General features: G+C 41.2%; 3 protein-coding genes across 3 annotated transcripts; 1 reads left to right on the plus strand and 2 right to left on the minus strand.

Moving 5' to 3' along the window:
- Nucleotides 1-261: 261 nt before the first annotated feature.
- Nucleotides 262-8614, minus strand: gclc (glutamate-cysteine ligase, catalytic subunit). Its single transcript, XM_079229348.1, has 16 exons — nucleotides 8192-8614; nucleotides 7227-7339; nucleotides 4827-5009; nucleotides 4416-4529; nucleotides 4153-4211; nucleotides 3649-3785; nucleotides 3407-3481; nucleotides 3093-3209; nucleotides 2568-2706; nucleotides 2351-2463; nucleotides 2157-2249; nucleotides 1954-2058; nucleotides 1738-1819; nucleotides 1541-1650; nucleotides 1097-1217; nucleotides 262-992 (listed from the first exon to the last, which is right to left on the minus strand). Exons 1-16 carry the CDS (start codon nucleotides 8339-8341, stop codon nucleotides 811-813), a joined length of 1893 nt encoding a protein of 630 aa, XP_079085474.1. The 5' UTR covers nucleotides 8342-8614; the 3' UTR covers nucleotides 262-810.
- A 6527-nt stretch (nucleotides 8615-15141) lies between these two features.
- klhl31 (kelch-like family member 31) lies at nucleotides 15142-19073 on the minus strand. The gene is made up of 3 exons (XM_079229767.1): nucleotides 19027-19073; nucleotides 16836-18041; nucleotides 15142-16743 (listed from the first exon to the last, which is right to left on the minus strand). Exons 2-3 carry the CDS (start codon nucleotides 18008-18010, stop codon nucleotides 16011-16013), a joined length of 1908 nt encoding a protein of 635 aa, XP_079085893.1. The 5' UTR covers nucleotides 18011-18041; nucleotides 19027-19073; the 3' UTR covers nucleotides 15142-16010.
- A 1033-nt stretch (nucleotides 19074-20106) lies between these two features.
- eloal (elongin A, like) lies at nucleotides 20107-24745 on the plus strand (the record flags this gene model as incomplete). The annotated part of the gene is made up of 11 exons (XM_079230253.1): nucleotides 20107-20184; nucleotides 21070-21126; nucleotides 21231-21343; nucleotides 21436-22357; nucleotides 22436-22532; nucleotides 22613-22780; nucleotides 22866-22963; nucleotides 23473-23653; nucleotides 23814-23925; nucleotides 24414-24517; nucleotides 24687-24745. The coding sequence occupies 11 exons, from the start codon at nucleotides 20107-20109 to the stop codon at nucleotides 24743-24745; spliced, it is 1989 nt and encodes a 662-aa protein (XP_079086379.1).
- Between the last annotated feature and the right edge of the window lie 807 nt (nucleotides 24746-25552).

Consider the following 25552-nt stretch of genomic DNA (forward strand, 5'->3'; position numbering starts at 1 on the left):
GGAGTGAGGTGGAGGAACCGTAGGATTTAATTCTTGTCTCATTTATGGTCACAATGACTTTCTGCAAGCCTCTGGTTGCTATCCAACGTGCCGACAGCAGCATTCAAAATGCTGAGAATTTGAGTTGTTGGACGATTTTCCAGAAGTGATTGTGAAGTCTGATAAAGATCAAGCTTGAGGATGATGGTTTTGTGTTGGCTCAACCATCTTATTTGATCCAATTAAATCCATTACCTTTGGTCATAAAAGACTGACTCACCATCTGTTGTGCAGATTTATTTTGAAGCAGCATTATATTGCAAACAATGGTTAACCTTTCCACTTGAATGCACTACTTTCAAGGTCCTATTACAATGTCAGCAGAGAAAAGCACACGTTGCAAAAAGAAAAAGGTGTCTACCAAAAGCGAAAAGCGCTTACCCAGAATAAAAAGGCCTGTGATGTTAATGTTTTAAAGAGCGGAAGTACAGTATTTAGAGAACACAAGATTAAAGCAGACTACTGTACAGCTCTTTGCTACATTTACATTGTCACACAGATAGGCTTAATTTCCAGAGAAAAATAAATACACATCTGATTTCTATACCACAACCTTTTGCATGTCACAACCCTATTAAAATAATTCTGTAATCATAAAAAAATCTGATACAGTATATATATATACATACATTTGATGCAGGTGTGTTTCTTAAAACACACACATGCTGTTTTGCATTCTCTTAAAATTGGACCGCTTTCATTCTGAGCCACACATTTGGTCTTTCTTTACATGCACGTTTTTATAATGACGGTGTACTTCTGCAGCGTTTCTCATTTGAACCTGTTCACTGGGATTCCAATGAGCTCTGGGCATTGCTCTTCGCCTTTTGCAACCCTGTCGCACTTCTTGAACAGGTCGTAGTTTATCTTGTCGGTTAGGACGCTGTCCTGCTTGTACTGCGGGTGCTTGGCAACAAATTCCCTCATCCACTTGGCCATCGTCATCAGTTCGCCTGTTACAAATCAGAAACATTTAGAGTTGCGCTCAGAGTTGAGGTTGCACAAAGAGAAATCTGCTTTTGCTGTCATTAAGTTTCGTCAATTCGTGCAAATTTACCTGAGGCACGTTTCTTGATGAGCTTCAGATAATTCAAAATGGTGCACCTGGTATCCACATCCACTTCCATGTTTTCCAGATAGCAGTTAAGGATCGGGATTAGCCCTTGAAACACTCCCTCCTGATGGAAAAAAACAGCAGTAATTGTTAGGGAGCTTAAAACAGGACTTAAGAGTCTGCAGCCATGCTAGTGGCTGTCATAATGCACAGCTGTGATTTAAACTAAATACTTAGAAAACATTCACTCATTATTACAACTCCAATGTTCAAGCTTATTCTAAGCCACTTACAAACACTGCTGGCATTGTAGTCACATCATTTAAATAGCCTAAATTAGCTTGATTTGTTATTTTGCATTTTTGGAGCGGTGCGTTAAGAGTAAAACCAGATAAATAAAACAGAGTATCGTTGAAATATTGTCATCAAGTGTCAGACAATAAACACCTTTCCATTGATGATTGTGTCGATACTCATCAGCGTGTACTCCTCATTATCACCATCGGTCTCCAAGCCGTTCTCAGCCGAGGCTGCTCCATCAAGGCCCGGGTTGCAGCCTGTTGGTGGACAAGACAAAGGGATCAGTGACTCCCATGTGAGGCTTTAAGCATCGACCTGAAGTCGTCACCTTTTGTTTTACCCACCTTTGAAGATGTCCTTTCGGAAGTAAAACATGCCCTCCTGGACAGAGTTTCTCTTCTGTGCGGCCTTCATGTTTTCATCCACCTAACGAAAGACCAGCGGTTATTGGATCAGAGCCCAGCGTACAAAGTATATCATTAGGACCCAAATGTCCTACTTTACTCATTGAATTCCTCTTGACATTTTATGAAAGAGTAGAACTGTGTGGCTGTTTTTACCTTTGACAAAGGGATCAGAAAGTTCAGTTTATAGGACAAGATCACTCTGGTGAGCAGGACGACAAAGACCACGTAAGCAGCGTTTTCAAAGTCAGTTAGCTGCACCTACAAAATAAAACTCAACTTACTATCATTTTTTTCAGCATCTGAAAGGCCATTAAATATATATTAAAAAAAAAGATTACTGTGCCGTTGGTTTTTACCTCCATGGGGCGGAACTCAACTCTCCAGCCAATGTCGGAGTTTGGAGGTGGAGGTTTGAACCTCATCGTCTGCCAGTTGGTCGACTGGAGGTTCTGCAGGTAGACAAGTGTGAATAAATACTCCTTTACGCCTGTACAGTGTTTTTACACATGGTCGGCTTTCTTCGCAGAACTTGAAATCCAGAAAACCTCACCTCAAAGTGATCGGACTCGTTTTCATCATCCAAGTGGATTTTCTCCTCAAAGATGGAGAGTGGATCTCGGATGAAGAGGTGTGCTATGTGTTGGGCCAGCAGCTTATCAATTCCTACAAACAGGAAGCTTATTATTCATTAATTTACTGCACAAGCATCAGATGATTCTGACTGGGAAGTTGACCGTACTTAAGACATATCACTTCCGTCACATTACCTGCATCGAGCAGCTGCTTGTTGATCTCCTCGTCTATCGTCAAGTCAATGTCATTGTACTTCTCACTGCAGCTAGACAGGTAGCTGTCAATTGAGTCGTATCTTGACTTGAAGATCCTGTATTTGTCGTTTTTCAAAGGCTGTAAGGGAAAAAGGGATTTTCATACATTATACTTCATTCAAATGCAGACCTAAAGCATAAATAAAATAAATATAAAATGAAATAAAATAAAATTGGATTGCATGGTTCCAGTCTTGGTGGTATTCCACTAAGTAAAACACAATAACAAGCTCTAGCAATTCAGAGGCAACATTACCCAAATTGGACAATATAAATGACCTAAATCAAATATGGAATATTTGAAATATACAGCATTGCCTCGTGTATACAAATCTCAAATGTCAATAATAAAAGATGATAGATAAATAATATATCAGAGGTAAAACAAAAAAAAGTACAGTCTCAGTACAGTATTCTTTTATTTTTCAACACGTGGGGTCTGGATTTTCAGCTCCGCCCGCTCACCTTGAGCCCGCGTTCTTCCACCGTCCTGTCATCCACAGAGGCAGAAATAACTCCCCAGCGACAATCATTATCGGACACAAAGCCTCTGTAGAAGGGAGACGCTGCACTCAACGCCATCTGGAACGAGAGGAAAAAAGATTCAGTCGTTGTTTATGAAAAGCTAAAGCCACACAATCTCGATAGAAACACATTGCGACTGGCTGCAGAGTTATTTTCAAAGTATTTGATTCAGTTATAGGATTGATAGTTATATAATAGTCCAGTGAAAGAAGAGGTCAGGTGAGTAATCATAATGCATCGACTTATCGACTCACCACTATGGGGCAGAATGTTGCTAGTTGGTCATAAAGATATCTCGCCTCATCAATACTACAAGCTTGGAATGTCACCTGCAAAACAATCATAAAAAAAGAGAGGCTGAAGTACATTTATAAATCACTTATTAGGATTGTAAAGTATAAAATAGTTCAGTTTACAGCATCTCATTTGCGTCACTGTTTGAAAACACAAGCATTGTTTAGAGGGCAACAAAGACCACCAGATGTTCGGTCAGTACCTGCAGACAGCAGTTACCCATCCCGAAGCCCATGGCGTCCATGTAGATGTGGTCGGGCAGAGCCGCCCTCGCTGCTTCACCGTCGTCCTCAGGAAACTCCTCCACAAATGGAGACGGAGTGCACTTGTCTTTAAAGACTAAAACCCGAGAAGGAATAGTCACATTTTGGTAATTTTCTAACTGCAGTCTGAGGCAAATCTAAACCGCCAACTGAAATCACATTTCGTCAAATATGACACACTTTGTTAAATGTATTGTTAATAGTTTGAAAAAGAAAGGTACTTGGGGTATTATCAGAAAGGCTTCATTATACATGTCTCTGCTGGCTATAGCATATACACTAGAGTCTGCATCTATAACAATTGATTAAGAATATTGATTGACCATATATTTAATAGAATAACAAATCACAACATAAAGTAAATGTTACACTTTAATTGAAGAAAAAGATCAAAGTGACTAGTTTATAGTACTATTCATATAGGTAATTTCCTTCAAACTTACTTGGCACATTAATCACAACTTTCTCTCCTCTTCTGTGACGTATGTTTCTGGTAAGGGTGCTGAAAAAGCAAGTTCACATACACATGCTGTCACATAAGCGCACATACCCACAAACGCACGCTTCGTTATTAAAAAGGAATAGAAGTCTACAGGCAGTCAAATAAGCCAAAAAGAAAACCATCTCTTGGTCTTCTGGGTCATTAAGACAAAAGGAGTCAATTATCCTGCAAGGTAAGAGTAAGCGGATCAGTCATGAAGCCTACCTGAATCTTGGGTGGCTGTTGATGGCTTCATCTGGGAAAAACAGTGACTTCGACACTCCCTTTTCAACAGGGGTCGGTCGGTGTTCTGGTTTGGTGAAACCTGGGCAACCCAACCTAAAAAAGGGATCAAAACATACATGATACACTTAATTTTCGTGTAGTACTTTGCTAGTTTGATAGAAAAGATGACTGCAACTTACAACTATCAACAATTATTCTTCAAATTCATCATGAGGTCGGGGGCAATCACAGTTTCAAAGTCAAAAACATTTCATGTTGTAAACTGAAAGAATCCGTCAAATTGATGAATGAATTATTTCACACCATTGCAAAGACTGCAGTTTGTTTTTCTTTTGCTCTTATCTCCACAAACAATGATCAATGAGGCCTAAAACAAGTCAAACAAAGTACCTTGGAAATGCAGTGATGGTGCAGAGGGTTTCATTCTGGCTCAGGACCGACGAGGCCTCTCGCCGCCTCTTCCCCATGTTGCCCTCCACGGTGTTGAACTCTGACATCGTACCGCCGTACGGCTGCCCCGGCGTTCCTTCAATCATGTAGCTGCCATACTCTGGCCTCCAAAGTGTGGGGTGACTGCACAAACATGAAAAGTGTTGTGACAACGTTCTTCCTTTATAGGCGAGCAAGGAAGGGAGGCCACCGAGGAGGCGCCCCTGATCTCTGCATCACAGTGACCTTTCTAACTGACTGATCGCTCTCCCTTTATCGTATGTCAGCCGTAATCTTGGCACGGCAAACGAACGCGACGTATTTGTGCTCCAGAGCGTGCTCTTTGGTGTGTGCGACAGAGGGGCAGTAATGAGGAATGCTTCGGCTCTACTATTCCCACTGCCACTGGTATTTCCCCTGGGTGAAGTCGGCTCCACAGAGTCAGACCGACGTCATGAGCAGCGAGCAAACATAACACTCATAAGCTTATGCAAACACATGTACACCGCCTGCAGAGGATTCCTCTTTTTGAAGAAATGTTACTACACTTTGGAAACGCCAACCGTATTACCAGCTCTAATTGATATCCCTGATGGATGTCTTTTGGCAAATTATCCTCACATTACCGCTTCCTTTTGTAGGATTGATCTGGAGCACTTTTGTAAAATGTTCAATTTATTTGTTTACCATGCAGAATGTCTTATTTTAGACTTCATTCAAATAACTTTTGTCAACAAGCAATCAAAGCTAAAATGGGACATCAGAACAGCTTTGTACATTTATTAAAGTTAAAGTGCTGTGACACCTTATGTTTTTATGTAATTTATGCCATGATGATTCAGGGACTTTATGTACAACATATAACTATGTTGGGTTATCAATCAAAAAGAAGGGTACAACAAACACTAAAGCTCCTCTGGAAGCACAAACAAAAGGAAATGGAAGAAGTTTAAAATGAAAAGGTCTTTTATTTTGTAAAACTCCGAAGAAGAAAATAAAAGCCCCTCTAAAACTGTAAAACTGCAATTAATGATTGACTGAGATTAAGACAATTTTTTTTTAACCTTTTGGACTGAATACTTCTGAATCGGACGAAAAACACTGCTCATTGCATAGATACTAACATCTCCACAGTGAAGCCAACAGCAGTGACATGTGAGGGAGAAAGGTCAGGACTGTGCAGTTACAGATGGTAAGAACTATGCAAAAAAACTTGGAAGTGCAGTTTACTGATATTTCCCAAACGACCTTAAGGAGCCTCAGGGGAAGTTACTGTGTCAACAGTTAAGATCCAGGTGTGGAACGCGAAAGGAGATACGCCAATAAGTCAAGAGCTGTAGCTGCTTCTAATGGCACTAACTTGTGCGATTTGGAAAAACTGCGGTTTTGCTGAAGAAAAAGCAACTTGTGGCTGCACCCTTTTGTTCAAACAGTTGAGACTTTGTGTGGTATGCTTTGTGCATGTGAGCGAAAGCACGACAGCCATTGATATGAATGGACGATGACTTTGAAAGTCAAATAGACACACAGGCTTTCAGGCAAATTCAGTGCGAGTGAAGCAATGTGAGGAGACCAAGGGGCATAATGCTGCATGCCTCTGCGCTTTAATAGCCGATTAGAGATCTGGTCACATTGATGCTGGGTGGCGTAGCTGTGCGAACACATGCCCGAGTTGGTTGTCAAAACAAATACCTGTGCAAGTGTGTGTGTGTGGTGATGCGTGATGATTTAACTGAAAAAGCTGGCTTGTGTCTTCACACGACAACTCGTACGCAGGGCTTGGCATTACCTTTTGTGCGCACCAGCCACTGTGGCTTGTGGCTTTCCAAAGCGACAACCCACTCAACATTTTCAAAGTTTTCTATCACATAATAAGTTATTTAATTTCTTGATAACAATTTATATCACAATATCGCATGTTCTCTGATAAATAAATAAATAAATAAATAGTCTATATAAAATAACTACATGGTTACACAATGGTCTTGTGTCAAATACTTGATAAATTAAATACTGAAATATTTTCTCATTTAATTAAGAATTTCGGTGCAAAATAATGCAGATTATTAATTGCATTTCAGATTGAGAATTGAATTGTTTCAATTTCTGAGATTGACAATCTATTTGTGACCATGTCTTTTTCCAGACAGAAAACATTGACTCGAACCACACATGACCGCACAAAATAAAATGCATATTTGGAAGAAGGGCGGAAACAAAGTTGAAGCATAAACAGAATAAAAACAAACGATCTCAGTAAATTCTGGCTATCATCGTTTAAAACTACACAGTACAAAGACATCTAGATCTTTTAATATCGAGTAAATTCAGCTATATGCATCCGGTGTCAAGTTCACTTACTTGGGGTTTATCTTTTCACCCTGGTCTTGGAGGGTTTCCAAAACATCTTTACCGTTGAGGACGAGTTGAACTTTTTCATTCTTGTCATCCAATTCCACCAACATGTACTCAACCTAAAAGTAAAAAGGAATAAAAACAAATAAGACACCTTATGAATCAAGCACTGCACTACAGCCACTGGTTTATTCATTCAACACACTCTTTCAACTTCTAAACCAGGTTTTCAGTCCACGCTTGACTTCGGCACAAAGCAGACACGTCCCAGATCAGACTGGGACATCACATCAATTCCAATTCATCAGTTATGTTTCCTTGACTCTGCTGATCCCCTGTCTGAAAGAGGGATTAATCTATAACAACAGCATTCCACATTGATCAAGCTGTAGTACGCTGAAGTTTGGTGGACTGGTGGTGGGCAAAAACTAATGTGGAGTTTCTGACTGAAATACAAAAGTCACAGCGGAGCCTACAAAGTGTCTGATAACATAATGTTTAGCCAGCTTTAAGCAACAGGGAGTGTCTTCCTGAATTACCTGTTGCACTGCCTGGGTCATTAGTATTAGCATACTGCTACAGGTACACTGAATGATTGATAATACTCGCTCACAAGCAGCTAGAACATTTACCCAGTGAATACCCACCATTATTGGAAATACAACCAACACCAACTATTCCCTCGTCAATCAACTTCCACATGTTGAACTGAAGTGGAACATGTTGTCCATGAGAGCAACTTATGAACTCATGAACATGCACATCCTCCTAAAATATTACAGTGCTGCAGGATAAATTGATTTAAATGTTGTTGTTGTTTTTCTGCGCAGAGTAAAAACAGTAAGGTCGTTTTCTATCTCAATAAAAGGCCAATATTGCATCATGCACAGCCATCCTGACAGGCAGCTGCAGCAATGCAGCACTTCCCCACATGTCGGGTCGTTTTGAGGTGAAGAAGGCTCGTTTCTCACCTCATCGCCCCACTTCAACACATCTTTCTGCCGCTCCTTCAGCTTGTTGTAGATGTTGAGGAACTGGATGATGCCGTGCTTTCTGATGTGGTCCGCATACTTCTTGGTTTCCTCCCAGCTCAGCGGAGACCCCTGCGACAGCAAACCCATCGCACCGACTACTGCGGTCTCGTATGAACTTGCACGGTTAGCTAAAAGCTAGCTGGTGTGTCCAGCTCGCGCGCAACTAGAATGAACTGAGCCCCGGGTCCTTAAGGTGCCGTCCGAGAGGGTGCACGAGGCTGCAGCGGAGCCTCCTGGTGCCGTTAGGCGGCGTGCCCTGTCGGTAACCTCAGCGGGGCATCCAGAAGAAACAGGCCCCTGCTCATCACTTGCTAACGTCTGGTTAGCTCGGTGGGGCACACCGGACAAACGATGCGGCTGTTTCCCAGAAGGACACCCCCCACCCCGCACCCCCTGACGCGCTGCTCGGTGCCTCGTTGGCTCGGTGGACCACCGGGCCCGTTCCTGTGACAGCGACGTGAAACGGTTGTTTGGTAATTGTTGCCGCACCAATTCTTGTTCTCGTGGCTGGTGTTGTATATATATGTAACGTTACGCCCTCCCGACTTCACACACGTGATGTCGTCAGGCGGAGCGCCATGACGCAACGATGACTCGGCGTTCTTCGTCGTGTGGCTCCTCCCACTCATCTGTCAATCGGAGCAGGTGTAGCGATAATACGTCCACGACACGTATACGGTATACGTCCACGTACACGTCCCTGTAGTGCTTGAGTCGATTAGTTTTTTTTTTTATGCTGAATGATTTAGTTCCAAGAAACTCCTGAGCACATATCTGGTAAACCCAATTATGTGATTATTTGTGAAGAAGCTCAGTTTTAAAGATCTGTCGATTAAATCAACTTATCAATTAGTCAACAAAAGTGTATGAGTGTTAATAAACTGTTTGTAGACAGTCCAAGTCACAGTTATTCAATTATATATGATATACGGCAAGGAACAGCACTAAATACTCACATTTAGGAGGCTGGAAGACTTGACATATCTACCGTATAAATATTTTGTTTCTCAATTATAAGATTGATCAGATCAAGCAATTCAATAAAAGTGTGTAAAAAAAGACGATTTAATTGATTTAAGTCACATTGCGTAAGATGTTCTCAGTTTGTTAAAACCGTCTTATTTCTTTCCATTCATTTTGTTTGCTTTTAGCAAGTTGATTTTCCAGATTTTCCTGAAAGATAAACGTAAAAACGCTGCTCACAAGAACAACTACCACCACAGAGCAATGTACTCACTGGGTCACGTGTCTTATCATTCCCAGACCACAGTACTGCAATTAATGAGTCATGCTTACGACTAAAGTTTAGGAAGAACCAGTTTATCAGGAACACCTGAATGCAACATAATAGAAAAACAAGAGGATGTGACACAGCACTTTTCCTTTTGAGGGTGTGTGGACTGTGCATGGGTGGATTGAACAGCTGAAAGGTCATTGAACTAACTTATTGCCCAAATAAGGATGTGGGTTAACTCTCAACACTTTTTCTCCATTAACCTGATTAATGACGTTCTGTTTGTTATTAATGTTTCGAAAGTTGTACGGCCAGGACTAAATCACCAACACCGACATCTCTCATGTGAAATAACCAAAACAGTTTTGGTGTTTAACTAGGAAGCTGATCAAGACGATATTTTTGTTTTATCCTTTAACATTGTAATGACACCTCTGTCTTTATGAAAATACCTTAAATTCTCCCCAAATTACAAACAAATGTCTGTCTATTGATCAACCATGTTGGAGTGAATGTGGGGCAGTCAATGTAAACCACTCCCATGTATTTAGGCTATGTCTGGAAATTGCACAGTTCTGGGGAAATGTCCATATGGTTATTGTCAAAATTCTAGGCTATGACCTAGGTTAAGTCCTGTATGTTTCTCTACTTTGGTAATATGACAACAGATACTGTGTTAAGGGAAGACAGATATCTGCTGAAAATTCTGCTAGCACCTAGTAAAAAGTCTATTACAAAGAAATGGCACACAATAGAACCACCATCACAAGATGGATGGTTGAAAATTGAAATATATGAGATGGAACTGTTAACCCACAGAATGAGAGCTCAAGAGGAGCAATGTCATGACAAGTGGGAGAAATGGGATGTTTACATGTCAACAATAGAACAAGATGAGAAACACTTCAATGTTTCTCAGGGTTTGTCATGTTTTTGAGAGGACAGAGCAAACCAGACCCTTTTTTGTTGAAGTTATTATTGTTTGTTTTTCATTTCTGTATATTGGTTTTCTGTTCGCGCTGAAAAGGCAAAAAATAAGGTGTTTAAAAAAAAAGAAAATACCTTAAATTTCACAAACTGTAAAAGAATAATATTTGCTTCACTCTTTGGGAATAATGGACATGGAACGACAAGAGTGCTCCAGAAACATTCTGTGCATAATGTAGTGACAGTTACTCATTTGGATAATGTTACATGCCTGAAGCTGTTTACTCGCTCTTGCTGTGTAAAGTGTGTTTGGAGTAAATGAGCAAGAGCTCGAAGATTAGATTACTCACTTGATGCCAAAATGTGGTATTTTGCCATCTCTTTTTATTTATCTAAAAATGTGTCTGGATACAGTTTGTAAAAAAGAAAAGTACACGCATTTATGATTCTCTGAGTTGGAAGAATTTCATGATAGGATTAAAGACGAGTGCTCATTCTAAAGAAAGGAAATGGAAACCTCTAATTTGCCTCATCACCTGGTCCACGTATACTGCAATAATTAACAATTTACTAAAAAGGGCAAATAGGTATGAACTGAAATAGAAAAGAGTGAAATAATCATGTGTACGTGTACATTTTGTTGATTTATGGGTAGCACTTTATAATAAGTACACACTATTTAGCATTAGTAAAGCATGAATAAACACTGAATTCATCATTTATAAAGCATTATTCCAACATGAATACTCATTAGTAACTCATTCGAGTTAACGGGCGAGCTAGCCATAGCTAGCATAATCAATAATATGTAGCTATGTGCAAACAAACTATGGAACACTCATGCCACTGATGGGCATGGCCCCCTAGCACCATCATATTAATGTTCTTTATCACTTTGTGTTCCCTTTTCTGTTGAGAAGATGAACTGAGACTTCTGCTAGCTTTGAGCCACTGCTTATATATTAGCGTAGGTCACAGAACATACTTAACTAATACTTAACTAATCACTACTGAATTCTTCATGACATGAATTAATGCTTTGTAAGGCATAAATAGTCTACACTTTAGATTAGGTCACAGAACATGCTTAACTAATACTTAACTAACGAGTAGTAACTGTAGTGTTATGTGTATAATAAGCTTAGGAGACCGTTGTATCTTCGGCTAACTTTATTAGCTAAACATTAGCACAACACCGAGACTGTGACTGACAGGTTCGTATAACTCCGACTGCGGACTGAACACGCCCCCCCTCCGATATCACACACACTGATCACTCCGCTCTGTATGTCTATTAAAAAGTACCATTACATCACCCTTTCTTTGAGTCATTTAAGACATGCTGCAAAAGGGCACAATATCATCCGTCAACAACTTCTGCATGACTAACTGTTCTTTGTAAAACTCAGAACAAATGTTATATTAGGTAACAGTTTCATAACAACATACATTTACTTTCAGGATTTAAACTTAACAGTTTTGTATATTGTTATTATTAACTAACAGTTATTCGACATAAACCTGAACTATTGGGATCTGGGTGGACTACCAGTCACCAACATAGCTGCAGTGGATTATTCTGCCACATGATGCAGGCTACGTCCTAACTACTGAACATACTCTAGTGGTTTTACAACTCTGCCGCTGGAGGTTGTGCGTGTTGAAGTCTGTGTCATAGTAACTGGAGATGTTACCGGAGATGTTTCTGGAGATGTTTCTGCATCAGAACAAGATGAGTTCAAGTCTCCATCGTTCACTATACATCCGTCCCTTCCCTCCTGGAAAGTCTCTGAAGGGCTGTGGAGAGGTCTTAGATGGCGACGGTTTCGGCGCAGTACTCCTTTATCCGTCTGGACTAGGCATGACCTTTGTGTGTCACCTTGCTATAGGACCGAAGCAGACTTTGTCCAGCCTCTTTCATTATCCAGCTTTACAGCAACACTGGTTCCAGGCTGAAGGTCTGGTAGAGTTCTGACGTTATTCTTGTCATTGTAGGCCCGTCTGTAGCTCTGTTTCATCCTCTCATTGCTCTGTCTCACTTTGTGGAGGTCTGGCCATCCCGGTTGTAGATTAGCCTCCATGTACGTACTGTGGTACGGATTTGCCTTCCGAGCATCAGCTGAGCTGGGCTCACACCTGTGGCTTGAAGCGGGGTCGCTCTGTAGACCAAAAGAGCTAAGAACAGGTCAGTTTGTTTCAAGATCTGTTTGGCTGTCTGCACAGCTCTTTCTGCCTCACCGTTTGCTTGAGGGTAGTGAGGGCTGGAAGTAGCTCATGGTTTCACCTGACATGTCATTGAGGTAGGCTATTTCTATAAATCGTGAAAAATAGTCTACAACTACCAAGTAGTTCTGTTTATTCAGCTCACATATGTCGGCTGCTACTCTTTTCCATGGGCGACTGGGTAGCGGGGTAGTGATCAGGGGTTCTTTCTTCTGGGTCCTTCTGAAACTGTGAGGTGATGTCTGGAAGTGTAGTAGTCTTTTACCTTGTCGGGCACCTTAACAGCATACTTGGGCCATCCCGACGTCACGTAGTGTTGAACCATCTGCAGTTCTGCGTCCTGTAAGGTCTGCTGTTTGACCACGTCGAGCTTGGTGGGTGAAATGGGCCATGACTCGTGGATTGCTTTCTCATAAGCTTCTATTTCACTGGTCAGCTCCGCGATTTCCTATATGACAGCAGCCTGGGGATGTCTAGACAGTTTACCTGCTATGATAAGTTGTTTCCCCGGCACATACACGGCTGTAGGGTTGTAACGCATCATACGTAGTAAAAGTCTCTGACACCTCATAGGAACCGTGTCAAGAGCTTTACAGTTTATCAAGGGAATAAGTGGCTTGTGATCACTCTGTAGAGTAAAGGAATCTAATCCATAGAGGTACCTGGAAAACTTCTCACAGGCCCACACTGCAGCGACACTCTTTTTCAATTTGTGCATAGCGCTGCTCGGCATCAGTGAGTGTTCTCGAACAAAACGCTACTGGTTTTAACTGTTCATCATGTTTCTGAAGCAGGACTCCACCTAAGCCATAGCTACTAGCATCTGCACTGATAATGGTAGGCTTATTCACATCGTAGAATGCTAGGACAGGTGACTCTGTGATGAGTTGTTTTACCTTCTTGAAGGCCTCCTCCTGCACTGCACTCCATGCCCATGTCATGTCATTTTTGAGTGGTTTGGTGACCTCAGACAGGTTTGGCAGGTACCTGCTTAGGTAGTGTATCATACCCAGGATCCTTCTCATATCAGGGACATTGTTTGGTGGCTCAAGCTGAGTGATAGGCTTGACCTTAGCCTCATCTGGCCGAATGCCATGCTCATCAATGTAGTGTCCAAGGTATTTGAGTTGTCGCTGACGCAGGATACATTTGTCGTGGTTTAGCTTCAAACCGGCCTTCTCCACTGTGTCCAGAGTCTTTTGGAGTATCACTTCATGGACTTCTTCTGAGTCTGCATAAATAAGGATGTCGTCCATGTAAACCGCCAGGCCTTCTTCATCCTTCAAGAGCCCAGTCATTTCACGTTGAAAGATTTCTGGTGCACTTGTGATTCCAAATGGCAGTCTATTAAAGAAATACCTTCCAAAGGTAGTTATGAAGGTAGTGAGTTTGGCACTCTCTTTGTCTAGTGGTATTTGCCAGAAACCACTTGCTGCGTCTAAAAGGGAAAACACTTTTGCGCCTGTGAGTTTAGGTAGGATGTCATCTATTGTGGGCAGAATGAACTTCTCCCTCTTCACTGCTTTATTCAGATGTTTTAGATCGACACAAATCCTTGGCTGCTCTTTGTTCTTCTTGGGTACAGCAACCATTGGAGCACACAAGTTGCTGCCATGTTGCCCCTTGATCACGTTTATTTTAAACCTAAACGTTTGCTTTTTCCACTCTGTGGTAGCTGTGAAGTAACCCTTGCAGTCTACTCTACCTCCTGGGCTGCCTAATTTGGTTACACCAGTTTTCAGTCGTGGCTTATTTCTCAGCAGGTTAAAAGTCTTTTCTGAGATGACACTTAAATCAGCCCCTGTGTCGATTTTAAATTCCATTGTAATATCTTGCACCGACAGTTTTACTGTCCATGCCTTGTTTGAGTCGTCCACGTCTGTAATTTCCCCCAGGAAAATGAACGTGTCTTCCGTCTCTTCCCTCGTAGGGTGCAGTGACCTCATTGATCACGCGGGAACGGCATACTGCTGCAAAATGTCCTAGCTTCTTACACTTGTGGCATTCTGCATCACGTGTGGCACATTCATCTTCTTTAGCATGCACTCTGCCACATCTAGAACATTTGTGTGCCCTATTGTTAACACCTTGTTTCTCTCTGGTCCCTTTTGTCTGCCAGTTTCCGTTGCTCCATTTCCCATTATATTGCGCACGCTAATTACAAATTATCTCAATAATCATCTATAAGTCCTGAATACTTCATTTACGAATCCCAAGCTTATTAATCAAGAATGAAACATTTATGTGCTTATAAATTAGTTACTAATGAGTATTCATGTTGGAATAATGCTTTATAAATGATGAATCCAGTGTTTACTCATGCTCTACTAATACTAAATAGTGTGTACTTTTTATAAAGTGCTACTGATTTATGGTTGTCAAAAACAAACTGAAGTGTGTTACCCCCAAGTACTGTACTTTGAAATAAATTACCGTATAAGTAAAAAAAACAAAAAAGAAACTTGCATGAACATGATTTTGAATAAATGACCATGGCTCAAAGAAGCTTCAATTCATCTTTTTAATTTAAAAACAAACAAAAAAATGAAAAGACATGAGCAGTCAGGGAATCCATTAATCCCAGGAAAGCTCAGGCTGACAACGTCGTTCCCAACTTGTATTTTCTTTTTCTTTTTTACAAAATATTGTATTGCTGTCACATCTAAACCCATTCAATCCTCGTCACTCAAACATTTCCCAACAGAATCCTTGTCTTTGCACTTATAGTGTGTTTGACAATCACTCAACATACGACCACTACATGAGACACATGTAGAGAAGCTGCGGCCTTACTACTCCGACTCATGGTAGGTGATGTCAATACTTATTCCAGCTCCAGCTCATCATTCTGAGAATTACAGGAGCTATAGTTGACATAAACTGGACTGTCACAAAATCCTTCAACAGTAATAACTGTGTTGCAAACACTTGATAAAAAAGACAATCATGTTACAGATTAATCTCAACAACAGCAGTGATTTTGCATCTTTAAACCTTTCATTTGAGTTTTAAATAACATTATATTTGCTATAGAAAAAGGGCTAATGATATCTCAACTGAATTGGCCCCAAAGGTAAATTTCTGTCGGTTTAACCATTTCTTTCATAAATGTCTTCCACGTTGCCAATCCTACTAAGTGGGAAACCATACTCAAAATGCTTTTAAGGCTTCAAATTGCGTCTTATAAATGGAGTAAAAAAAAAAATCTTATTAGAACATGTTCCCAAATCCTTCCATTTTATTTTTTTTTTCTTATCTGAAGAAAGTTGACCATTTGAACATCATCTTAGTCCTGAAAAATGGACTGTTGGTAGAGTTTACAACCAAGATTTATGCAACAGAAAGGCTACTTCATTATTACTATCGGAACTTTTATATACTGACTGGTGCAGAAGACACTGAACTGGCTCTGGACTCTCGTGTTTTCCGTGTGGGTATGGTGACAACACAGCATGAAATGCCAACTGTTGCTTCTGGCAATTCATCATCCTCAGTCCATTCATTGAGGTCAGGGTTGTAAACCTGAATGCATTTCTTGTACTTCTTCTCTCCCTCGTTCCAGCCTCCGAGGAGATAGACCTTGTTGTTCAAAGTGGAAATACCAGCTGTGCTCACTCCTGTGTTAAGAGGCGTGCAGTAGCTCCACTGCCCGCTGTGAGGGTTGTAAGACTCAACGGCGAGGACATCCACCCTCTCTCCACGACCTCCCAACTGGCTTCCACCAATGACGTAGGCTCGGTCTCCCACGGTAGCAGCGCAGTGCCAGCCTCGAGGTGTGCTCAGACTGCTCTTGTCGTGCCAGCTGTCAGTGGAGGGGTCGTACGAGCACACGGCCCTGGAGTAGGCGTTGTTGATGTAACCTCCGGATACAAGTATCTTGCCATCGATGAGGGAACTGCCGTGACAGCAGCGGGGCACCTCCATGGGCGCTTTCATCTGCCACTGGTTGGAGGAGGGCACATAGCACTCCACAGAGGCCTGAACACCATCACCGTTTCGCCCTCCGATGGCAAACAGGAGGCCGTTGAAGATGTTGAGGCTGAAGTGTGTGCGCTTCTGGATCATGTTGCTCAAGTGAATCCACGTGTTGAAGCGGGGGTCGAATCTGAAGAATGTGAGAGGGATTTGCAGTTATGTTGGAGTGCCATACCAACTAATGTGACAAACTAAAAATCAAATGTGACAATTAGTTCTTACCTGCAGAAGTTGCTGACAGCATGTTTAGCCTGGTTCCTTGCGTCATTCTGGTCCTCACCACCTGCTACATACAGGAAGCCATCCAAGACTGCCACACACTGATTGAAGCTCTTTGCTGGCATTTCTGTCAACTTATTCCACACGTTATCTGCATCTCTGTAGAGGACCTCTTTGCTGAGAGATTTCTCTGTCAGGGCAGGGCGTCCACCAACTGTGAATATCACCTTGAGGCCACCGCGCACCTTTGTTCTGCGTGACTGGAGGATGTTCTGTTGGAATGGCAGCAGATGGTAATTCATGGCATCAACAAGGAGACGGTGGCACTCGGGGTCTTGCATCATTCTAGGCGTGTTCTGGACATGATTCACCAGGTCTTGGGCAGAGATGGTGCCGAAGCGGATGAGAGTTAGGAGATCCGCCGCGTACTTCAACCTTTTCTCGTCAAAGTCCAACCACTTCATGGCGATCTGGAAGGCCGTGACCTCGGAGGGAAGCTGCAGAGAATCATCTAAAAGGAAATCGCTGATCTGCTCATAGGTGAGCTTCAGGAACTGCTCCATCTCAGAGAACTCGATGAAGTTCTCCCGCATGAACTTCTGAGCTGCCTCCTTGGTTTCTTTGAGGTCATAAGCATCAGCGATATTGGCCACATACATGCAGTTCTCCACGCTGAGCTCCTGCATAAGGAAATCGCTGCACATCTTCACCAAGGTGCCGATCTGCAGCAGCATGGCCGCGGCGATAGTGCTACCGATGCTGTACAGCGACAGGGTCAGCTTTCCAGAGTATGCATATGTAATCGCTGTGGCGAGGCCCACCGGTGAGAGGTCGTTCAGGTCGATCTTCTGGAGGGACGAATCCTTCTTCAAGATGCTTCGAATGTACTCGCTGCAGGAGGCCATGACAACCTTGTGGACATCAAATGACTTTGACTTGGTGGCGACTGTTAGATCGCAGAGGAAGCTGTCCTGCCTCATGTTGCTCAAACCCTCCAGCAGATTTGGGGCATACACAGAATCAGTGACTTCAGTTGAAATGCAGTTGAAGCCGTTTCCTCCTTCCAACAGAGTGTTTAGCCCGTTGATCTTGTTGATGGGGCTGTCCTCGACCATGATAGTAATTTCATGTATGTCTCCTTTACTCTTTTTGGTCGCCTTGTTCTTTTTGGGTGCCATGGCTGTAGCAGCAGAACACAGCCCAGACCTTCTGAAAATATACACAAGACATGTAAGATTTCATAAGAAAAGTGCAAGATGATTCACAGAAATCCTAAACAGATAAATTATGTAAAATGCAACTTGTGACAGACCTGACTTATGCTGGCAAAGATTTAGCTTGGAATTAATCTGGTCGGGACATCAACATATTAGTGACTTAACTTGAAATAGAGGGGAGATCTTTGGTATGCCACATTCACAAGATTGATCTGAAATAACTCATAATTTTGAGTTTATAAATTATTTCATGTGCTGGCTTGAGGTCCTGTTGTCCTTGTGCAGATGTACTGTTTTCTTTCCTTCAAGCTAAGCAATAATATACATTTTCGGTACTTTGTTGTATCGAAGGAGAACATTATTCTTACATTTTGGAGTAAGTGTAATTTATATAGACGCTACTAGAGACAGACACCTTTAAAAACGTATGTGCTACTACTGGGTGATGCTGGAGCAAGTGAGTGCGTCAACATGCCCCTCTTTGCATCTGTCACAATTTATCAGCAGTATGTCCAGGAATAGCAACGCTGGACGGCTCACCCATGACGTTCCTTTTATAGACTTTGAGACATGAGCACCAGGCCTCATGTCCTCTCACTGTTTAAGTTCAATTTAGGGCAAACATTCATCTTTTTTGTCTCTTTTTTTTATTGTATGTAACACTTGTCTAATCTGCTTGTCCTGGATAACTATGCAATGACCACAATTTACAAGACAAAAAGGTTTCATAAAAAACATCCTCAGATTATTCTAATTCAAAACCTAGAACACCTGAAGCGTATTGTCACCCTGTGGCTAAAACACATTTTAGGATGGGGTCAACAGCTTTACAAAATGAATCCCCTTTTGAATCCCAGGTAAGTTAGAAAGAGCACATTTTCCAGTCTAAAATGACGGCCAAACGCTGAAGCGCTAACTGCACTTAATTGCCCTTGATAAATTGGTAAAACAATCAAGCATGTGAAAGTTTCACTTACCTGAAAAATGAAGTTGAGGGTGGTGAAGAAGGATCTTGTGCCTCCAGTAATGGAGCAGGAGAGAGAGAGCAGCAGTCACCCAGCTGAGAGAGACATACAGTTAACTCCTCCTCTGGGGGAGTGAGTGCCAATCAAGTATTTTGCAATGCATGTGGCAGAGGAGAAGGACCATACAACTCCTTCATCATAAAGTGTCCCACAATAGCGCCTCCAATCCATAGATGTCAACATACTGTGCATGGAGTCGGCCTCCTCAATTCTTTCATTTCATTCAACCATTGTTTAGAAAAAAATGATTTGCTCTCAGTGGTGCCCAGAGCATTCCATTTTAGTATCCAGAAAGAAAAATGTTATATTTTTCTATTTTAGTCTTCTAGTAAAACACATAAAAGTGAAATTCTAGGAATATTCACTTATTTATTGTTGGCTGAAATTTCATGAGCAACAGAAATGGAAATATGCTGAAGTTATTTGGAGAAAATATAAATGAAAATGTACAGAAGACACTGGAGCACCACTTTAAACATTTAATGATATGTTATATTATGTTATGTCATAATATACAGGACTCATTAATAATATGAGTCATTCTGCTCTCTGTGCAGAGGACATATAGTCTAAGCCACAGAAAAAAAGGATCAATTTCACAGTTTGATGAGGCCAAAGAGTGACACCACCTGAAACATTTTAATTACATACATGTTCTCAAAATGTGTCATCAGCAGAGTGCTAAGAGCCATGATCATATATGTAATGTATATCTTTGGTTGGACTATGGGAAAGGAGAGTTATTTTGTTCTAGTTAGAAGGATGATCATTCTTTATTTTATAAAACCTATATTCAAAGGCCCAAGAGTTTACCATTAGTAACCTAAAGCAGGTCACATTATGTTCTCAATAATGTGATCATGATTATCAATGTGTTTTGTCATATATTGATATACGTACGCCTAATTGATTCACCCTTTCTAAACTACACACGCCACATCGTTCCTGTCATCGGGTCCGCCCATTATAATAGTGTCATCAATAGGCGCGCGCTGCCCGGTGTGTGTAGACGCGTGCACGAGAATCACCGCGATGGCCAGCAGCTCTGATGTGGCGAAGAAACTCGTGCGGTTCAAACTTCAGCTGACAGACTCAGCAGAGTCTGCTACGGTAGTAGACATACGGGTTATTATTTGTCTTTGAGCACAAAAAGAAGAGCAGATAGAGGGAACGGTTCCTGCCTTCAGGGAAGACATTGTTTGCAGAATACATGCTTTGGGCTACTCTCCCGTTTCTGGTGTAGAGTATGCAATATTTAATTATACAGCAAATACTTGCTCCATTACTATTCTTTTTATTGACCCTTACAAATGAAACGGTGACAAATTCACAATGTCGTCTCTGTCACAATCTTTGGGCTACAGGATATTCTCCCTACTTTATTACGTGCGTCTTGTGTCCTCCTTTATGTGTGAAAAGGGGCTGATTGTGAGCTGTTTAAGTCGGTGACATGTGCGCTGCTGCCACACATTTGCAGCACTTAACTTTGGGGTCAGGCTGGTAAAATGGGAGGCGCCTCGCTGCTAAAATTGGCAACTTGTCCAGTTGTCCAACTTATGGCTGCTGTCCATCATCAGTGGAGGTCCTTGTGTCTCTGCAGGCCGGTTTGAGTCTTAGATGTCATTGATTATTACATTGTCCAATGTATAATGTAGATTTAAACTTGGATGAATTAAAATCAAGTACATGTTAAAGGACAACCTGAGAAGGATTCTGTTGTATAGGGAGACTTTATAACAGCCGGCTGCTTTATCCATTTATAGTTCACAGTAAAAGGAGCAGCCTGAGAGGCCGTGCGGGTTCCCCATACATAGCTTCTGCTCTGAATGCACAATCAGCAACTGTGGTGATCCCAAACCAGGACTACCATATTTGGCATGCCTGGTTTTCCTCAATTTACTATACATTTTAGTTGCTTTTTTGGTCTTAAACATGCATGAAAACCATGCTCGTGGAAAATGTGTCGCCTTCATTTATTTATTACGCTCTTTCCAGGTTGTAAAGATTTTGCAGAAACTCAAGGATCTTGATATCACATTAGAACTTCTTTCTGTGAGTATCTTTAGCAAAGAATGTATTTTGTGTTATGTTTGCTATGTACTTATTTTGGTTACATGTTCTTTTACTGTGCTTACTTGTGTCTGCATATATATTAGGAAACTGGAATTGGAAAAACCGTAAACTCCTTGCGCAGACATGGACAGGCTGGAGAATTGGCCAAGTCGCTAGTCAGGGGTTGGAAAAGATTGGTCCCTAAGGACTCCAGAAGGTGACGTGTATTAACATTTAAGTTTTAATTAACAGTATACTGCTTTTTTGTATTTGTTTTACAAGTTAATCTTGAGTTTTTCCTTGATGCAGCCACACAGAGGATGGAGAAGCGTCAGCGAGTTTGTCTGTTGAAGACAAACTGGATGACCAAAACTGTCCAAATAATGGAAGTCTTGCAATGGAGGATTCAAACAATAATTGCGTGAAATCTCACATTAAGAGTAAGAATTCTTCCGATGAAGCCCTTTTCAAAACGGGCAGCAGGAAAGCTGATTCGGAGAAACAAAGTAAAGAACAGAAAAGTCAGAAAAAACAGAATGAAAATAAAGAAAAATGTCATCAAGAAAAAATCTCTCAGAATGACGTCTTGAAAAAGAACATTGATGTCCAAGAGGATCAAAAGGACAATTCAGTTGTCTCCAAGAAGATAAAAAGGAATGAGGGAGGGGGGAAATCAAGAGACCCTAACACTTTGTTTGGAAACAAAAACTCAGAGGACACTCATCGAAAATCCAGCTCTGACAGTGGAAGACTGGGGTCAGACAAAAAGTCAAATAAGAAACACAAAGAATTATCCAGAGAAGGCAAAGAATCTTTTTCATTTGAATCCAGTCACAAACACTCAGACACGTTCAAGCTGGCAAGTGTCAAAGATGACATATCTTCTGAAATATTTAGGACTTCAGTGGCCCAAAACAAAAAAAGGAAAAAAACTAGTAAAGAGAAACACAGCCCTCTAAAATACAAACAAGAATCTGAAAAGAAGGGAAATTCAAAAAACAAAAAGGCCAAAATACAGCACAAGAACCCACAGAACGACTCCGAGGAGGCCTCCCTGTCTTTTGAATCATACTTGAACTACGATGTGACTTCAGAGAAAAGGAAAAGATCTGGAGTGAAGAAGCCGCCTAAAACGCTCAAGAACGTCGTAAAAGGGGAAGCAACAAAAGGTACTGTCGTGAAACCGTTCAGCTCAGCTGTGATGTCTACAAATGTGACCTCTCCAACACAAGTATGTTTGACAATAGTCTTATTAATTTGGCTTTTAGAGTGAAGACCTTGGTTGATGAAGTTTCCATTCATATTTCAGGAGTTTAAGGAGTCTGTACTGGAAATGATTTCATGTACCAGTCCTTCACCCGCTGAATGTGAAAAACCATTCGGTGTTGAGTACTTTGAGAGGAAAGGTACTGTATTTAACAAGAACTTACGCCTGTATTCTCAGATTGCTTATTTCATTCTTGACATTCTGTCTTTTGCCTCACAGTTGAGAGGGAGTCTGATTTTTGTGACTTCTCTGAGGAGTCTGCCATCTTCACGGGTCAACGACTTAACAAAAAGATGCAGGTTTACTCTGGTGCCAAGACCGCCTTCCTCCCAGCCATGATGAGCTTGCACCAGCAGTGTATCCGCACACTCCAGAATAACATTAACTGTGAGTAAAGCCCAGAGAAGCTGTTTTTGCTCATCAGTCTGTCAGTTTGTTGGATTTATATTTAGGTGCAGGGATCTCTCCTCAGTGCTTTATGAAACTGGCGGAGTCCCGTTTGAAATCCTCGAGCCGGTGTTGGAGAGGTGCAGACCAGAACAGCTGCTACGCATTGAAGAATGCAACCCAGTAAGAGTGTGAATGAATTTAGTGCAGACGCACACTCTTAGTGGCAACTGAATGAGCTACTCCTTCCTGGCACAGCATCAGACCCGCCGTTTGTTTATATGTTTATATGTCTACAACTATATCTTAATTGAGAGGACAAGCCATACGGTCAATAAATTCAAAGGCTAAAGTCCCTTGGGCATATGAATGTAATCAGTAAATCTTTCTATTGGATGTCTTGTGTGCAAAGTTGACATGTTTGTGTTTAATAATGTTTAGTTGAACACTAACTTTACCGCTGACTCCATTGCCATACTTAATATGAAGAAATGTGTCAGATTTAAAGGAGTTTGTTAATGAGCAGCTTTACATACAGTGGCCACGGAGTGTGCGTCAGTATATTGTGAAATGTCCTTTGTAGTAAAGCTGAACTTTTACACCTTGAGAATAGAAATTATATGTGTAGAGAATTTAGCTTTAGGGTAGGGGTGTGTATTTGTTGCTCGCCCTGTAAGTGTTTGCTTCCTCAGATCTACATTGGAGAGACGGACCACTTATGGGGCAAACATTGCCAGAGGGACTTCAAACACTCCAAACTTCTGGAGTATGAATCATGGAAAGAGATGTTTGTCAGGCTTTCTGAGGAGAGGGAAAGGAAATTTAAAAGACTCTCAAAAAGCATCGTCTCGGCCCATTCTAGCAAACCCAAAGGTGTGTATGCTGGAACTGTAAGAGACTAATCTTGAGTAGAAAAGTATTTAAAAAAAAAAAAAAAAACAGTTGAACATGAAAAAGTGAATATTACCATATATATCGACTGCATACAGTTTATTCTTAATGTTCTGCACACTGTGACAACTTTTTTCTTTAGGTCGGCAGGTGAAGATGGCATTTATTCACACTGTTGCCAAGCCACCGAGAGACGTGCGGATTCAGCAGGAACTTCATGGGACAGCTGTTCAGCAGCCGCAGCTGAGGTGCAGGTGGGGTTCAGCATCCTAAATATAGAGGAATATCTCCAGAGGTTTTGCGATTAGCTCGGGATTTTTTTCCTTTTAAAAAACAAACATGTTTTTGTGCTTGCATATTCCTTTCAGCTATGTGGTTTACGGATTATAAAATTCATAAACAAACCAAAGGTTCTAAAAGCCGTAGTGGGGCATTGTTGTACATTTTAGCCCTTGGCTACAAAATGATCACTCAACAACAGGAGCTTAGTAGAGTCATAAGCTGCCGGAGACTCATGCGATAACACTGGGAGAAGTACCTTTTGTGTGAGCTTAGCCAAACCGGAATTGGAGCAATGTGGATAAACCGTATTGGTTGCTTTTGTGGTCAGCTGGTGCAACATGGATGTTATGCTCACAAACTGTAATGTAGATGGAAGACTATTTTTTTAAATGTTAGGTCCATGTCTTTTTTCTGTTGATTTGAATTTTGCACTGAACTAATGTATGTCCGTAATTATCAGCGTCAAGGTTCAAGACACCAGACCGAGGCCGAGTAATGAGCCCAGCAGGTCCAGCAGCGCCAGTTCGGGGGCAACCAGTACACAAGACCCTCGCAAGAAAACAAGTGAGCTAGAATATGAATGCAATGTTTTACGTTTGTTCAACCTTTACAAACAGATCAAGATGGCCTGTTCAGTGTTTGTATTCAGGGAGAATGAAAGCTAGACTTATAGATGTTACCTATAATCCTGATTGACATTTTATTTCACCATCGCATATTTTTTTTCACACAGGAGTTGCTCCAATGATGGCAAAGTCCTTAAAGGCATTTAAGAAACTGGGACGCCGATAAATGCTCATATGATATTTACAGTGTGTGAATGTGGGGGAAGTGCTATCTATCGTTCATTAACTTTGCACAATAGAAGGCCTGTGCTCACCATAGATTACTCAATGTTGTTTGTCTAAATACGCAGGCATTTGCCATGTTTTTTTTCTTTACAATTGTACATTTGTGTCACTATTAAAGGGACTATGAAAAGAGCAGATTTAAGTGGTTTTATATTTTGTCTTTTGGCCTGTTTGAGCTTAACAAGGTCAGTCAGTAGTTTATTTAATGGGATGTGACTCCCTCTAGAGGATGAATAGGTATATGTACAGTTTTATTTTTTACAAAATTATTCTACATACTGCATTTTTTATAACATTCCCCTAAACTATTCAACACTACATTAAACATAATGCAAGTAAACTAATGACAATAGTCAAAGTGCTACAACTGATAACATATTTAATAGATATTTAATACATTAGATTAATTGTATTAAGTGTTTTTCCGAGCAAATGGTTTATGTAAACATTATCATCCACCTGGTTTTGAGCCAAACTATTCTGAGAAGTTGTCAACAATTCGTTCCACGTTATGAGAAGAAATCAGTTCTTTGTCAATTCTCTGTAATCCCTGAAGTTGTTTTGTCTTTAATGGCGGAAGGCATCTGCTGTCTGCCTGGTCTCAAGGACCCTTCCTGTCTATTTTTGTTGTTTTTGACAACAACGGTTTGAGATATTCAAGGGAGGGCTCTGAAACTGCTGTAGCCTTCAGCACCACCTGTGGCAGCCTGCGGAGACTGCATCATTAATCCACCCTCATGTTTAATTA

The sequence above is a fragment of the Taurulus bubalis genome (genome assembly GCF_910589615.1).
Source record: "Taurulus bubalis genome assembly, chromosome: 14".
NCBI classification, from domain to species: Eukaryota; Metazoa; Chordata; class Actinopteri; order Perciformes; family Cottidae; genus Taurulus; species Taurulus bubalis.

What these genes read in the sequence shown, in the direction of transcription:
- klhl31 (XM_079229767.1), bottom strand. Translation starts at nt 18,010, where the DNA reads ATGGCACCCAAAAAGAACAAGGCGACCAAAAAGAGTAAAGGAGACATA. An exon ending in GCTGTCAGCAACTTCTGCAG is followed by an intron (nt 16,744 to 16,835) that starts GTAAGAACTAAT and finishes CACATTCTTCAG; the next exon opens with ATTCGACCCCCGCTTCAACA.
- gclc (XM_079229348.1), bottom strand. Translation starts at nt 8,341, where the DNA reads ATGGGTTTGCTGTCGCAGGGGTCTCCGCTGAGCTGGGAGGAAACCAAG. An exon ending in TGGGTAACTGCTGTCTGCAG is followed by an intron (nt 3,482 to 3,648) that starts GTACTGACCGAA and finishes ATTGTTTTGCAG; the next exon opens with GTGACATTCCAAGCTTGTAG. An exon ending in CAACATTCTGCCCCATAGTG is followed by an intron (nt 3,210 to 3,406) that starts GTGAGTCGATAA and finishes CTCTCGTTCCAG; the next exon opens with ATGGCGTTGAGTGCAGCGTC.